This window comes from Oculina patagonica, chromosome 7 (genome assembly GCF_052425735.1).
Source record: "Oculina patagonica isolate OP01 chromosome 7, crgOcupat, whole genome shotgun sequence".
Classification (NCBI taxonomy): Eukaryota; Metazoa; Cnidaria; class Anthozoa; order Scleractinia; family Oculinidae; genus Oculina; species Oculina patagonica.
Window position 1 is genome coordinate 8,074,951 of NC_135764.1, and position 17,703 is coordinate 8,092,653.

At 37.5% G+C, this 17,703-nt stretch overlaps 3 protein-coding genes across 3 annotated transcripts in view; all 3 read left to right on the forward strand.

Moving 5' to 3' along the window:
- The window catches only part of LOC144661647 (lysophosphatidic acid receptor 3-like), a 668,415-nt gene that overhangs the window by 44,455 nt on the left and 606,257 nt on the right, over positions 1-17,703 (forward strand). The gene's annotated exons all lie outside the window — the stretch shown is intronic.
- On the forward strand, positions 11,130-12,229 carry LOC144661652 (lysophosphatidic acid receptor 3-like). Its single transcript, XM_078522461.1, has one exon. The coding sequence runs from the start codon at positions 11,265-11,267 to the stop codon at positions 12,138-12,140; it is 876 nt and encodes a 291-aa protein (XP_078378587.1). The 5' UTR covers positions 11,130-11,264; the 3' UTR covers positions 12,141-12,229.
- LOC144659153 (G-protein coupled estrogen receptor 1-like) lies at positions 16,622-17,534 on the forward strand. Its single transcript, XM_078519596.1, has one exon. The coding sequence runs from the start codon at positions 16,622-16,624 to the stop codon at positions 17,492-17,494; it is 873 nt and encodes a 290-aa protein (XP_078375722.1). The 3' UTR covers positions 17,495-17,534.

The following is a 17,703-nucleotide window of genomic DNA, read 5'->3' on the forward strand; positions in this document are numbered from 1 at the left end:
CTGCAATTGATATAGTATATTTTAATCGCGCTTGCTTGCACAAAATGACTCGTCAGGCGTCTAAACTTGGTCGCGTTTTAGGGGGTGCATTGAAAAATATGATTTTCAAACTTCCGCAATATTCCGAATATGAACAAATTTAAATTTAACTGTAAAATGAAAAAGGCTCGTTTAAATGAAAAAACGTCTTCATGGAGGTCAAGAAACGTTTTTAATTCTAGCAAACAAAAGTTTCAATCTAAATAGAAGCATGGATGAACAGATTTATTGTAAACAAATGACTATAAATTCTTGAATTTAGCCTTTGATAATGTAATCCTATCCCTAGTTCCTGTCATGCTTGCAAGACATGAAATACAATCAACTCTCTCTAAAATGGACTTCGTCGGGACCGTCTCCAACTGTCCGTTTTCAAGAGGTGTCTGTCTTACAGGGAGTAAAGTTACAGTGAAGGGGTAGGGGTGAGAACAACACCAGGTGTCCGTTAAGAGAGAGCTGACTGTAGATCGCTTTTAATAGTTTGCTCAATCGTAAAACAATGAGTATAAAATAAGGCATGCTGTGCTTGATATGGAGGAGCTTGAGATTACGAATTTGCATTGGCAAGAATGTACTGAACCGTCAGGAAAGTTGATCGGTTTTAGCGAAACTAAGAATGTTTTACCGTGCATTGTATATAACACTTCACCTGACGGGGGCGGAAGATCCCCAATTTTGAAGTAGATGACACTTAATAAAAAACTATGCACATAGTAATAAAACCAACTATTTGTTATTCATTGCGTTCTAAAATTAAGTTCGTAGTAAATTTAAATATCTTACTTAGTTTAAATATTTGAAAAGGCAATCAATGAGTGATTGCTGGATGAAGTCAAGTAATTTTATTTCGCTTCTCTCACAGTAGGCACATGTCAAATGACGGATTTAATTAATTGCTGGGATTGAAATACTATTGTATGTTGGATTATTTCATTTGAATTTGTTATTTGATTGCGTTGTAAAAAATAAATATAAATATCACTTCTAACAAATACGTCTGTGGCCTGAGTTAGGGGTGTCACTAGTGTTAACTGTAGCCTGCAAACCAAGACGCATTTCCGGCTGTCGCTTGATGCATCTGGGTTTGCAGGCTAAGATAACTGTGATTATGATAGGAATCCTTGACAGTTGAGAACCCGGGTTAATTCAACTAATTCCAATAGAGCAGGAACATTGACAGATGAACCATATTTGCCAGTTCAAAGAAACATCGACAGCCACACTAACATGTCTAATACAGCCGCTTTTTAAAAATTGGCTGCATTCATATTGCGGTATCCTTGGCTATTTTTATTGGCAACATTTTTACCATGTTGGTTTTGTGGCATAAATCACAATAAAAGACTGAAGCGAAGTTATTTTCTGTTTATAAACTTGGCTACTGTCACGCAACAGCCAATGGTAGCGACTTAGACCGTCACTCCCCTTGGTAACAGACCAGACGGATCCTTGCTGATAGCCAGAAATTCCATTAAAAACCTCTTCCAGGCAAGACGACAATCCCACAAAACATTTCTCAAACGAGAAAACGGAAGATGACACAACATACTTCTCCGGATGAACCACGGAAAGTTCCCCTAAAAATAAGCCCGTGTAAGAGAGGACGTGAATGTATCATTAACATTTCCTCCGTATAAGTAGCCGGGACAAGTATGAAAAAAGTACCACGGATTCACACCCCAGGAGCTAAACAAAACCGAAAAGGGAATTTTTTAGAAGCTTCCACGGCCAAGGAGGTCTGAATGTCAATAAGAGGAAAACAAGACAAAACAAACCAAACAGAACATAAAACGAGACAAATTTTGTTCTGTTTCACCAGGTCAACTAGAGTGGTGTGTGTAGTTATTAATAAAATTCGAAAAGCGTAAATATTGAAAAAGAGGCTCACAGATGACAATCACATCTTATTAATCAAAGTCTCTTCGAGATGTCGACGTTTTTGCATGAAGTATGAGTCGAAGATTTATCTTGTGCATTGTTCTTCGAACTTATCATTACAGTTTCTTTGTAGTTTAGTTTAACAATTTCCTATCTTCGCGGAGGAAATGCAGCCATATAATTTTGTCAAAAATGGCTCGTCCGCGCCGGGTATTTATACACATATTCCTTAACATTACACTAATAAACAGTGCAAATTTTACCGAGATCTGACAATTCTATACTTTAAAATTGCAAGGACCTTTCGAGGCAGTCGATTACGGCAGCGAAATTAGCAAAAAATACGGATATTTCCGACTACTGTCGGAGAAAACATTGCGCATATAATTGGGGCGTAAACAAATCGTTACACTCAAGCTGCATTTTGTCTAGGCTCTGCGAGGGTCGGATATCAAGACTCAGGATTAAACAAAAGCCATATATACAGTGAATGCTTTCGAATTATATTTGAAGATGAAATACGAAAGAATTTTGCTGTCTTTGACTGAAATTCCACTCGAATAATAATAATAATAATAATAATAATAATAATAATAATAATAATAATAATAATAATAATAATAATAATTTTATTCAGCTCATATTAAAGTTTAGATACGATCGCATGTTGTAAAGCCGATTCATGCAACATTGCTGTTATTCCCTGTCAACGCGAGGTCACGTTTCTAACGACCTAGGCTGATGACGAAATAGAGTTGCGCTTACATGTAGCGACCAAATTTGGCCTAATTTTTAACCGCTCCTAAGCTAAAAGAAGCCCCATCTCTTGCATTTGTTTTAACTTCAAAAAATATCTTTGAAAAGAGCGAGTTTTTTGGTATGGTTTATTTTTGACGTTTGTAATTTTTAAACGATGTAAGTGCTAGTGATTATTTATTCGTTTTTTAGTTACGCAATCCATTGTTTGTGCGACGCTTTTTATAGATCGCCTTTCAGACACACGTGCGTTGAGATAAGAAAGCTGACATGTCACTTTTAAAGTTGTTATATAACGTTTGTAAATGTGACAAGTCACGTTTTTTTCACGAGATCGCAAGTGATCACCCACAGCGGAAAGTAATCCCTTGAGAAATTAAAACAGTCCCTTGATAAATTAAAAAAGTCCCTTGAGAGTTTACAAATATGTGGTTCCAAATTTTGTCCACTAACCCCTATTCTACGTTTTTAGCTTGTAAACAAGCAAAAACGTCGAAAAAACGGCACAAAAAGTGAAAAAAAAAATTGAATTATTTTTGCGTTTTGAGTTTGTTCATGTCCATTGTTATTGTGAAGTGATTTAAATGACAATTGCAATAGCTGCGTGGAAAATAATTTAATTAATGGTGCAGTAGACAAATGATGTTCAATCAGATGTTAATTAAAAACTTGAGACTCAAATGCTATTGGAAACTGTAGATTACAATTTTGTCATCCTGTTGTATTAAAAACAGCAGCCGCTCTAAAAAAAAGTCATATGCAAATACAGTGGGCCGAGCGGTCGATAACAACTGAACGATTGTGGCCACAATAGCAATCCTTGGCGCTTCAGTCTTGCCCAAGTCGACTCTCACTGCGAAAGAACAGAACCTACGGATTAGTGCCAGCCCAGTTCAAAGGAACAGCTAAGTAACGTAACATATGGCGTCCAATACAGCTTTAATTGTAATTACTTGTGCTGCTATATTTGAGTCCTTGATCATTATTGTTGGCAACATCTTCACCATATTCGTGTTTTGGAAGCACCGCAACAGACTAAAGCGGACTTCTCTGTTGCTCATAAACTTGGCTGTCTCGGATTTACTTGTCGGATTGACAGAACCGATATTAATTGGAACATACAGACTTCCACGGCAGCTTGACGAACGAACATTTAACAGCGATGATAATAGGCATATCGCCATCACATTTCAATCAATGTTTTCTTTTGCATCAGTACTTTTTCTCGTACTCATTTCTCTCGAACGTGCATATGCTTTAATTAGGCCGCTCCGCCATCGAGTAGCAAGCACCAAAGGCTACATATACAGTGTGATATCCGTGTGGCTGGCTGCTACATCTACAGGCATATGGTCTTTGCTTTCTGTTTATGGCGTCTTGGATAACGTACAGTTGACAGTTGCATCCTGTGCCTTGGTCATATTATGTTTAATCGTGATCTGCGTGTCTTACCTGGCAATCCGTTCAAGTCTTAGCCACAGAGCACCCGCCATCGATGCGGCTCATAACAGACAAAATGGACAAGAACAGAATGTAAAACTCTCAAGAACTTTATTTATTGTGATCGCTGCATCTCTTGTCTTTTGGCTTCCAAGTATGATACTTTACTGTGTTTATTATCTTTGTTCTGAATGTACTTCTTTAATAGTACTTTATGTTTTTGACTTGTTTCGTTTGGCGAATTCTATTGTCAATCCAATCATTTACAGTTTTAGAATTTCCATGTTCCGAGAAACGATTAAGCAGATAAAGTTCCGAAGGCAGTCAAAACAATACAGAGTTAACTACAAGTCAAATCAAGTTATAAGACACTTTGGGAAATAACGGAAAAGTAGTGTGACTTTTTAAAGCAAAATGGCGGACGGAGGACAGTCCGGTAATTGTCTTACTAATGGCGTACTGATAGATTGCAATTTTGTCATCCTGTTGTATTAAAAACAGCAGCCGCGCTAAAACAATACATCCGCAAATACAGTGGGATGAGCGGTCGGTCACAACTGATTATGCCTTCAATAGCAATCCTTGCCACTTTGTAGGCAAACCCGATTCTGAATCACAGCGAAAGAACAGAATCTGCGAATTAGTGCAAGGCCAGTTCAAAGGAACGGCTGAGTAACGTGACAGATGATTTCCAATACAGCTTCTATTGTAATTCTTTTTGCTGCTGTATTTGAGTCCTTGATCATTATTGTTGGCAATATTTTCACTATATATCTACAGGTATATTATCTTCGCTTGCTGTTCTTGGCGTCTTGGACTATTCACACTGGGTAGTTACAGCCTGTGCTGTGGTCATTTTATGTTTAATCGTGATCTGCGTGTCTTACCTGGCAATCCGAAGAAGACTTTACTGCAGAGTTCCCGCCATCGGCTCGGCTCATAACAGACAAAATGGCCCAGAACAGAATGCAAAACTTTCCAGGACTCTTTTTATTGTGATAGGTGCGTCTCTCGTCTGTTACCTTCCAAGTTTGGTATTTTACGCTATTTATTATCTTTGTTTCGAATGTGTTACTTTAAAAGTAGTTAATGTTTTTAACATGTTTCTTTTGGCGAATTCTGCTGTAAATGCAATTGTTTACAGTTTGAGGATCCCTGTGTTTAGAGAAACGTTGAAACGAATAAAACTTCGAAAGCAGTCAAAACAATATGCAGTAAACTATAGGCCTTAAAACTATCGATCTGGTGATAACTGTTCACTGTGTTTGAAATTTGTCATGTTCGCCTATAGTTATTATGACTTTCAGTTTTATTTTGAGACGCTCAGTAACGTGCACGATGGATCTCAGGAAAAGCAAGTATGAATACGTTCTGTAACGACAACAACAACAAATGTCGGTTAAAGGCATTTTAACAATGATGAAAAAACAGACGTCTCCAAACGTCCGAGAATATTTTGTATTTTAGCGCACCAACACTACTTTTGTTTAGTTTTTTTATGTCATACATGCGTTACACATTTTTTCCTGATTCATGTTGAATGACAACTACAGCTTATTTACGCTATAAATTTATAATAATATAACTATTAACAGAAAATTTAAGCTAAATTGATAGAAATTTCGTTTTATTGTTATTTCAGTTTACCTTCGTTGCTATTTGAAGCAATAAATCTCCGTTAAACGTCATTTTTGGTTTTTCTTGATAATTTGCTAACCTTCAAGTCGACCTGTAAAACAGTCTCGACAGTTTGCCACGGCACGCCTTAAAGCAACACGCCTTGAAGTTTGTTTTTTCATAAATTTGTTTTGATGCAGTCGCTGCAAGCACCACACCTATATCCTATCTAAATGCACTGGCGACCCTCTGCGCGACGGGCTGTACTGGAGATATACTTGTTAGGTTTAGTGCTTTTTATTACAAGATCAAATCAAAATTTAAAAATACAGGTATAATCTTTAACATTTAGTTGGAGCCATTTGCATTCCGAGTTACTGGTTTTAATTTAAATCAGACAAAAAATTCGCGCCACTGTGCTATCAATAAAATTACTGTCTAAAACTGCTATTACACCTTGACTGACAATTGAAAAGGTGAAAATATATAAAATGGACTAGAAACCTTCTATTGATATAAACAAGTCAACATAAATAGTAAATACTCGAGCCTTATTATTGTCTTATGTCACATCAAGTTTATTCACATGTATAAAGCCCTTTCTTTTAAAAAATGGTTCAATTAAAATTTGCTTTTTTTAATTCACTCCCAGCTTTGTCCAATACAGCTGCTAGTATAATTGTGTATATTATTACTGTTGAATGCTTCATTATTTCGTGTTTGTGAAAAAAAAAATAATAAAAAATAAAAACAGAAAAAGCTGAAGCGATTCTTTCTTCTGCTTAATAATGACAAATAATTTTATTTCTCTATTTCTAAAATATTTACAATGGCTAAAAATACATTCTGACTTAAATTTGAGCATACATTACAAATACGACTTATTTTTGGTTGTCTATTTACAGAGTAATTAATAATATATAATAGCGAAATATGAATCTAAAAAATAATCGAAAAAAAAAATTAAAAGAATAAAAATAAGAAAATTCGATAAAACTAAGTTAGGCGGGCGGTTGCGTTATCTATTGCAAGTGTCTACATTGTTAGTGTCCTGTGTTCTTCTTCTTGTTAGTGTCCTGTGTTCTGCTTAATAATCCTTCAGGTTTCGCCAGGTCGATTACAGAGGTGTGTACCGTTAGTCATAACATTCCCAAATTTAATTGGAGATAGCCTCAAATTACATTCATTACATTCAGATGGCAGGTTATTATAAAACTATGCATACGGTGAATAGAAATAATTTTACTTATTTGTGAGTGTTTGAGTCTGTTCATTGAAATATACTTTGATTAAAGTGATGTAAATGGCATTGCGCGCAATAGTACAGTAGGCAGAAGTGTTTTCTTGGATATTAATTAAAAAGCCGAGGCTTGAATGCTATTGACACTTGAACATTATATTTTTCTTTTGATGTAGAGTATTTAATTGAACCTGCTGTATTAAAAACAGCGCCAACTCGGATAAGTACGTCTGCAGTACATCGGGCAAAGCGGCCAGTCACGAGTAATTGTAACTCGATATCAATCCTTGCCACTTTGTAGTCAAACTACACTCGCGAAAAAACTTGCAGTTCAGTCCCAGGCCAGTTCAAAGGACGGTTCAGTAACGTGAACATATCATAATGTCTAAAACAGCTGTTATTGTTATTATTGGTGCCACTTTATTTGAGTCCTGATCAGTATTATAGGCAATCTTACCTCATATTCGTGTTTTGGAAGCACCGTAACAACCTGAAGCGAACTTCTTCTCTTCTCATAAGCTTTGCTGCTGCGGATCTACTTGTTGGATTGACAGAATCGATAGTGTTTGGAACTTATAAAATTCCCCAGGAGCTTGAAGAACTAAGCATCAACAGTACAGGTTATGGACATATTTCCATCATACTTCAAACAACTTTTTCTTTCTCGTCAGTATTTTTCCTCGTTTTAATTTCGTTGGAACGTGCATATGCTTTGATTTGGCCGCTCCGCCATCGAGTGGCAAACACCAAAGGCTACATTTACGGTGTCATTTTTGTCCGGCTGGCCGCCATATCTACAAGTTTATTGTCCTTGCTTGCTGTTCATGGCGTATTTGATTACGCAGACTGGATAGTTGCATGCTCTGCTGTGATCGTTTTGTGTTTAACCACGCTCTGTGTTTCTTACCTGGCAATTCGAACAAGACTTAACTGCAGACTCCCTGCCATCGATGCAGCTCATTACAGACAAAATGGACCTGAACAGAATGCGAAACTTTCCAGGACACTATTTATTGTGATAGGTGCGTCTCTTGTCTGTTGGCTTCCAAGTATGGCATTTTACGCCGTTCGTTATATTTGCCCCGAATGTGCCATTTTAGTAGTAGTTTATGTCTCTAACATGTTTCGCCGGGAAACCCAATCATTTACAGCTTTAGAATTTCCATGTTCAGGGAAACTATAAAGCGCATAAAGTTCCGAGGGCAGTCAAAACAATATAGAGTTAACTATAAGCCTTGAAAATCAAGTTATACGAGTATTAAGGAGGACAACGGAAAAGTAAGGCGTCCATTTCTTTAGTGTTGTGAAAGAGACTGTTATCGATGTTATAGGTTAGTTGGTTTTTCAAAGGAGTAGGACAGGGTCTTCAGCTTTTGTAGTAAAGCCTTCCAGGTTCTTTGAAAGATCTCGTTTCAACTTCTATTCTGACAGTAAACCAAAATCTTCTTTGGTAATCCATTTCTACCGAGAGTATGGTTAATTGAACGTCTTTTCTCTGTGTTTTATAGCTATTGCTATTTTCTGTTACCGGCTTTCCTCGGAGAAGTAAAAAACACTTCAGTGCTACCTAGCCGGGAGCTCCAATCCTGGATCTACCTTATACGTCATTAGGAGGAACCATGACAGGCAGTTCCAGCCCCCTACACCCCAACTTAATTCCTTCTGCCATGATGGGGCCCTTCCCTTGAGAGGCTTCAAAAGGGCTGGTGCTGACTGGGCTAAATTGTTTTTCCACCCAACTCTGAGGACAAATTTATGACATTAAAGGCGCGTTTACACGACAGAGAAATTTGCGCACGGACCTGTCACAAAAAGGGTCCGCACCTAACCACTTTTGTAGAGAAACAGTCAAATCAAAACGGGGCCATAGGCGCCTATGGCCCCGTTTTGATTTGACTGTTTCTCTACAAAAGTGGTCAAGTCCGGACCAATTTTCTGACGGGTCCGTACCTAAATTTTTCTCTCGTGTAAACGCGCCTTAAATAATTGAAGGTTCGAAGTTAAATTATGAGTCACTCTTTAGCTAAGCTTACCACTGCTGATGTTGTGGAAACGTACATCGCCAATAACGTAACAGTCCTTTTTCCGAACTACCATTACTTGGACAATTACACTGGACTGACAAACTACTTATAATTATCGAAGTTACTATCTACATTTGTGCAATATCTTTCTTAAATTAGTCCAGCCTGTGGTCAATCCAACTGGCTTTGCATCCAGTGTTACATTGATTCTAGCTAAACTAAATCGAAGAGTGTTTTATAGCACTTTAGACTTTTACTGCCAAGAATGCACAAATTTTGTAATTGAGAAAATTCGTATCTTATTAGAAACAATGTAGGGTGTAGACAAAACGTGTACCTCCCTTTCTGGACCCCCTTCTGGACCCCCTTCTGGACCCCCTTCTGGACCCTTTCTGGACCCCTTGAATTTTCGGTAAAAAATTAATAATTAAAAAAAATAATATAAATATTAAACTGGGCACACGACTCGCCTGTTCTTCGACCGGCGAGTTCGATTTCCTTCAGATAGTGCGTTTCTAGTTGTTATCGCGTAATTTAACTTCTGAATAAATTAATTTGAATTTTATATCGGCGTTATGATCAACCACTTTGGCCCACATCCTCTGGCGATGGCGATTTTGCAGTGAATTTGAAAATCCGCTGTGGCTTTTAAGCATGTCAGAACTGAGCAATTGCGGCAATTTTCGGCAAACATCTTGTGAAATTACCTATATTTAACTTGCTCGAGGCAGGATGGCGAGCGACGCATTAAACTGTTAAAGTGTGGGAAAATTGGCCAGGGAAATCTGGGAGGCTGTCGGCGTACTTCTTTTCTCTTTCTCTTACTTTTGTAGAGAAAGTAGTGGTGACGGCTAGCAAGGAATTAACGGACTCAAAACCCCACCAAATCACAAACTACCACGAAAACAACAAAAGTAGATAAAGCACACCACAATTTGGGATGCAAAATCCAGTATTTTATGGAGCATTTCTCGTGATCAGTTGAATAAGGCCGAGGTCAGTCATTACAAATTACAGTGAACGTATGAGATCAAATAGCGTTTCGTGACGCCTCAAACACGGAGGATTGTTTGCCTTGTCTGCCTGTGGTTGCGCGTGAGTAGGACGCGAGCTGTCGAAGCGTGGGGATATTGGTCAGCGGCAAATCCAATATGGCGGCTCGAAACAAAATGGCGGATACGATGGGTGAACTTGTACGCTTGACATCTCGACGTTTTGGGAAGTTTTCGCACAAATACATTACGGAATTAGACGAAGTAGTTGATTGCAAAAAGGAGATATTACTTCAACCCGGAATAAGCTGTGAAATTTAGCCAGAAAATCGAACTCGCCGGTCGAAGAACAGATGAGTCATATGCCCTGTTTAATATTTAAATTAATTTTTTTTAATTATTAATTTTGTACCGAAAACTAAAAGGGGTCCAGAAAGGGGTCCAGAAGGGGGTCCAGAAGGGGGTCCAGAAGGGGGTCCACGTTTTGTCTACACCCACACGGGATCGGGCTTCATGGGTTTCAAAAAAATCATCACTCAGCTTAGATAGACTATAGAGAATTGTCCTCGATTTAAATCTCTTTTATTGCACTAAAAACGCTTCGGATAAAACACCAGCAACAGAAGGAAAAATTTTAAATCTATAAAAAGCGATTTGGGAGCTGTCTGGGCATAAACAATTATCAACATGTGTTAGAATTTGGATACGCATAATTAACTCTGTAAATGAGCCGCCGCTACGCGCTCGGCGAAAACATAAGTAAAATCGCCTACGACGATCAAAATAGCTCGTTAGGTCTCTTTTTAAGCTCTAAAATTTTTTTTCGACGCGAAAGACATAAATCTGCAAAATGTCAGCAGTGGTTATCGGAAGTTCAATCACAACTCAATAACAAAAGGATACTTTCACAATTGAATTATTTTTGAGTTTTGAGTTTGTTCATGTCTATTTTTAATGTAAATTTAAATGACAATTGCAATAGCTGCGTGGAAAGTAATTTTATTCAATCAGATGTTAATTATAAATTTCGACTCAAATGCTGATGAAACTGTAGATTACAATTTTGTCATCCTGTTGTATTAAAAACAGCAGCCGCTCTATAAAAAAAGTCATTTGCAAATACAGTGGGCCGAGCGGTCGATCACAACTGAACGATTGTGGCCACGGTAGCAATCCTTGGCGCTATCTTGCCCACCTCGACTCTCACTGCGAAAGAACGGAACCTACGGTTTAGTGCCAGCCCAGTCCAAAGGAACGGCTAAGTAACTGACGTAACATATGGCGTCCAATACAGCTTTCATTGTAATTATTTGTGCTACTATATTTGAGTCCTTGATCATTATTGTTGGCAACATATTCACCATATTCGTGTTTTGGAAGCACCGTAACAGACTAAAGCGGACTTCTCTCCTGCTCATAAACCTAGCTGTTGCGGATTTATTTGTTGGATTGACAGAACCAATATCGATTGGAACATATAGACTTCCACGGCAGCTTGACGAACGAACATTCAACAGCGCTGATAACAGGCATATCTCCATCACATTTCAATTAGTGTTTTCTTTTGCATCAGTATTTTTCCTCGTGCTCATTTCTCTTGAACGTGCATATGCTTTGATTTGGCCGCTCCGCCATCGAGTAGCAAGCACCAAAGGCTACATATACAGTGTGATATCTGTGTGGCTGGCTGCTACATCTACAGGCATATTGTCTTTACTTTCCATTTATGGCGTCTTAGATAACGTAATGTGGACAGTTGCATCCTGTGCTTTGGTCATTTTATGTTTAATCGTGATCTGCGTGTCTTACCTGACAATCCGTACAAGACTTAACCACAGAGTTCCCGCCATCGATGCGGCTCATAACAGACAAAATGGACAAGAACAGAATGCAAGACTTTCTAGGACTCTGTTTATTGTGATAGGTGCGTCTCTTGTCTGTTGGCTTCCTGGTTTGGTACTTAACGCTGTTCATTATCTTTGTTTCGAATGTGTTACTTCAATAGTAGTTGATGTCTTAAACATGTTTCGTTTGGCGAATTCTATTGTTAATCCAATCATTTACAGTTTTAGAATACCTGTGTTTAGAAAAACGTTGAAACGAATAAGACTTCGAAAGCAGTCAAAACAATATACAGTAAACTATAGGCCTTAAATCCATCGATCTGGTGATAACTGTTCACTGTGTTTGAAATTTGTCATGTTTGCCTATAGTTATTATGACTTTCAGTTTTATTTTGAGACGCTCAGTAGTAGTGAGGGATGCACAGCGGTTACCTTTTCTGTGGGTAGAAATCTCATTAACGTGGGGAGGAATTAATTAAGTAGGTGACGTCATGTGGGGCGTAAGTGACGTCATCAAAATGGGGTGTAATCTAAAATAGAATAGTGACATCATCTCGGGGCGTAAGAGCGTTTTGGTGTAATCTAAAAATAGAAAAATTACATCATTGGAGCGTAATCTAAAAATAGAATAGTGACGTCACAATACCCCAGGGGTAAACGTCATAAAAATGATTAGATCATAATTTAAAAATAGAATAGGGACAGTATTGCTTTCATCTTGTTTATTGTCGCAAAATAAAATCATATTTTGATATACGTTAAAGAATCTGCATTCAGAAGTCTTTTTAAAGGTAAAATTTTCGGTATATTTAAGCTTTGTGGAGCAGCCGACCGAAAAGTCATGGGAGCAATTATTTCTCGTTTCCATTCTAACTCGGGCAATAGTTCGAATATAATGTATACAGATTGGCGCAATGTTTTGCTGTTAAAGACCAAAGTCACATTTTCATAGTCCCCGCATATTTGGATCATCTCTGGTAAGTTTTTGCTTCAAGTCCAAACTAGAATTAAATAACTTCCTGATCCTCAATCAACTAACGCCAAGATTTATTGCACGCGAATTCGCATCAACTTGAACTAGTAATTAGTTTACGCAATCAACATTTCACTGGCACTTTTTTGTTTAACGAAATTACGTTTGTGAAGATGCATGATGTCATAGATTAATTTTCTATTCCGTGGAGGTTGCGGTTTTTTCCATCATTTCCTCAGTACAGGCATGAGTATTTATTTCCGTCAGATCACTAAATTCTGTAATTATGCAAACTTCTTGTTGCATACATTTTCTTCTGCTTACATAATTGTTTTTAAAACAATGGTTGAGACTCGATGTGCTCTAGTGAACAAAGGATGACCAATCGAAAAATAAAAACAATAGAGTGAACGCGCTTCAGTGACCTCGGATATAAACAAGGATTTCGAACCGCTTATGATAGAAAAATATCGGTACAGAGTTTTAAAAAAAAATACACACTAAACACACAGATTGTCATTCAACCAAAACTTTTATTTCGATCGTTCAACATTACAAGGAATTAATTTAATAATCCTCTTCTTGTCCTTCGTAAGATTTGTAAGGTGAGGTAAAATAAACTTTTATTTCGATCGTTCAACATCGCATTACAATGATTTAATTTAATCGTCTTCGTCCTCCTCATTGCTTGGGGTGACATCATCATCAGCATCTAAAAATACATCCCACAATCGTCACTTTTTGCGGTGGAATTCATCAAAAGTTTGATATATAAACCTGACTTATTTCTTGTCTAACTTCGCGCGCGAACTCCACGCGAGATCCCCACGCGCGTTTCGAGGAAAAGCACATCACAATTTATTGCCTTTGCTGCCCTCGGTGCCCCTGTTGCCCTCTTTTACTCCTTACCTTATAAAATTAATTCAGTGTATGAGAGAGGTACAGAAGGGGTAGTTCAAGTTGATGGGAATTCGCGTGCAATAAATCTTGGCGTTAGTTGATTGAGGATCAGGAAGTTATTTAATTCTAGTTTGGACTTGAAGCAAAAACTTACCAGAGATGATCCAAATATGCGGGGACTATGAAAATGTGACTTTGGTCTTTAACAGCAAAACATTGCGCCAATCTGTATACATTATATTCGAACTATTGCCCGAGTTAGAATGGAAACGAGAAATAATTGCTCCCATGACTTTTCGGATTAATAGTACTTGTTTGCTTAACTTGGAAGTAATAATTTAAAAACGATTGGTCAGCAGCAATATAGAGACCTCGAAATTACCATTTAATTGGTGCAATTTAACAGCAACTTGAATTAATGATTTTAGTCTCACTGAAAGTGGTTCTAAAAATGAATAAAGCCCTAAGCTTTATTCCTTCAGATGTCATCTTGGCTAAAAAACAATACCGGAATAGCGTGAATTAGAGATTTGTCATTTGTCAGTACTTTATGTTTAGAGTAATCACATATTTTGATCGTACAGTACAAACAAATGTTTTGTCAGATGTCTATTAGAATTTGCAGTTCGAAATACAATTGGGAGTTATTGTTTCGGTAGTTTTTTCTTTTGCTGTGAATTCGTAGCTTTATTTGATGATGTTGTATTAAGACAGCAGTACCTACTGCGAAGGTCGTCAAAATCAATAATTTGAAAAACTCTGATATGACATATATTGGTATTAGAAAAAGGCATATATTGATTACAACAGTTGTTGGTACTGTCTGTTTAGAGAAAGTTCAATATGAAAATATTAACATGACAATCGCCACGGTTGTGAATACGGTGAAAAGCGATAACAGTGTTTAATCGGGCAGTTGGCACAAATGTTTTTTTTTCCAATTTTAATTAGAAATTACAGCTCGCAGCACTATTGGACGTTGTAGATTTTGATCCTCAAACAAATACATATGCAATATACCACAGGCCGAGCATACGATCAAAACTGATCATGTTTACAATGACAGCCCTTGACACTTTGTAGCCGAACTCGACTTACTGGGAAATAAAGAGAAGCAAACAGCACTTTAGTGCCAAGCCTGCTCGAAGCACGGCTCCGCACCTCAATAACGTAAACTATCATGTCCAGTACAGCTTCTATTGTAATTATTTGCGCTGCTCTAATGGAGTCCTTGATCATTATTGTTGGTAACATCTTCACCATATTCGTGTTTTGGAAGCCTGACCGGAACAGACTGAGGCGACCCGTTTAATTCATTTTTTTATGCCTTTTTTTTTTATCTCAGGACCTCCCTGAAAACCACACTAGTGAGTGGAGCCTCCTAGCTGTTGAAAGATCATTGTTATTATTATTATTGTTATAAACGAACTTACTTTCTTCTTATACACTTGGCCGTTGCGGATCTACTGGTTGGATTCACAGAACCAATCGTTTGATTTCCCTTAGCATATTGGTGAATCAAGCATCAACAGCAGAGGCAATATTACAAAGGCGTTTCAAACAATGATTTTTTTTTGCGTCAGCTAAAGTGATAGAGATTTTGGTTTCTTGTTATTTCAGTTTATGATCATTACTATTTAAAGCAATAAATCCCCGTGAGCCTCCATCTCTGGTTTCCGTTGATAATTTGCTAACCTTCAAGGCGACCTGTAAAACAGTCTCGGCCCTTTGCCACGACACGCCTTAATTAAAGTTTTTTCTTTTATGTAATTTGTTTTCATGCAGTCGCTGCAAGCGCTTCACCTATGTCCTATCTAAATGCACTGGCGACCCTCTGTAGGGCCCGCCATACAGGAGATATATTTTTTAGGTTTGGTGCGGGCTTTCTATAACAGGATCTTATGAAAATTTAAAAATATATGTATGATCTACAACTTTTAGTTTGATCCAATTGCATTTCGATTTTCTGGTTTTAATTAAAATCAGACAAAAGAATTGTGCCACCGTGCTCTCAATAAAATTACTGTCCAAAACAGCTATTACACCTTGACTGGCTATTAAAAAGGTGGAATAAGAATGAAATATGAAATGGACTGTTTATTTAAAGACCTTTACATACATAACTTCTACTAACGTTTCACGTTATATGTCACATCAAATTTATTCACATGCATCACTTCCTTTTATTTAAATTTTCTTTTGAAAAACGGTTCAATTAAATTTGCTTTTTATAGATTGACTTCTTGCCATGTCCAATAAACAGCTGCTACTGTAATTATGTGTATTATTACTTTTGAATGCTTCATTATTTCGTGTTTTGAAAAAGAAACGTAAAAAGCAAAAGCGATTCTTCTTTCTGCTTAATAATCCATCAGGTTTCACCAGGTCAGTTACAGAGGTGTGTACCGTTAGACATAAAATTCCCAAATTTAATTGGAGCAAGTCTGAAATTACATTCAGACGACAGGTTATTATAAAACAATGCATATGGTGAAAATAAAATAGTCTTATTCAATTGCGAGTGTGTTTTAATTCTGTTTATATGTACAAATTTTATTAAAAAGATTGAAATGACAGTTGCGCGCAATTATGCGTGGAAAGAAATTTCATTTATGGTACAGTAGGCGGAACTGTTTTCTAGGATATTAATTAAAAAGCTGATGCTTGAATGCTATTGAAAATTGAAGATTGTATTTTCCATTTCAAAGTAGTTATTTGATCCTGTTGTATTAAAAACAGCAATAACTCTAACAAATACATCCGCAGTTCAGCGAGCAGAGCGCCCAGTCAAGAGTGATTATGGATCGGATAGCAATTCTTGCCACTTTTCAGCCAAGACGCACTCCGACAAAATTAACTCGCTTCATTTAAGTCCCAGGCCAGTTCAAAGGACGGTTCAGTAACGTGAACATATCATCATGTCCAAAACAGCTGTTATTGTAATTATTGGTGCTACTATATTTGAGTCCCTAATCATTATTATTGGCAATCTTTTTACCATATTCGTGTTTTGGAAGCACCGTAACAACCTGAAGCGAACTTCTTTTCTTCTCATAAACTTGGCTGCTGCGGATCTACTGGTTGGATTGACAGAACCAATAGTGCTTGGAACTTATAAAATTCCTCATGAGCTTGAAGAACTGAGCATCAACAGTACAGGTTATGGGCATATTTCCATCATACTTCAAACAACTTTTTCTTTCGCCTCAGTATTTTTCCTCGTTTTAATTTCGTTAGAACGTGCATATGCTTTGATTTGGCCGCTCCGCCATCGAGTGGCAAACACCAAAGGTTACATTTACGGTGTCATTTTTGTGTGGTTGGCCGCCATATCTACAAGTTTATTGTCTTTGCTTGCTGTTCATGGCGTATTGGATTACGCAGACTGGATAGTTGCATGCTCTGCTATGGTCATTTTGTGTTTAATCACGATCTGCGTGTCTTACCTGGCAATCCGAACAAGACTTAACTGCAGAGTTCCCGCCATCGATGCGGCTCATAACAGACAAAATGGACCAGAACAGAATGCGAAACTTTCCAGGACACTATTTATTGTGATAGGTGCGTCTCTTGTCTGTTGGCTTCCAAGTATGGCATTTTACGCCGTTCATTATATTTGTTCAGAATGTGCCATTTTAGTAGTAGTTTATGTCTCTAACATGTTTCGCTTGGCGCATTCTATCGTTAACCCAATCATTTACAGTTTTAGAATTTCCATGTTCAGAGAAACTATTAAGCGCATAAAGTTCCGAAGGCATTCAAAGCAGTACAGAGTTAACTATAAACCTTGAAAATCAAGTCATAAGAGTCTTAGGGAGAAAAACGAAAAAGTTAGGCGTTCATTTCTCATAGTGTGGTGAAAAAGACTGTTATCGATGCTATTAAGTGGCGATGTCCTTTAAAGCGGACCATCGCATTTTGGGTCGGAAGAAAGTTTTCCTTCAAACTTTGCCCAGTGAACCATCTTGGTTTATAAGTAAATGCAACGGCATTAGTTTTT

What these genes read in the sequence shown, in the direction of transcription:
- LOC144659153 (XM_078519596.1), top strand. Translation starts at nt 16,622, where the DNA reads ATGTCCAAAACAGCTGTTATTGTAATTATTGGTGCTACTATATTTGAG.
- LOC144661652 (XM_078522461.1), top strand. Translation starts at nt 11,265, where the DNA reads ATGGCGTCCAATACAGCTTTCATTGTAATTATTTGTGCTACTATATTT.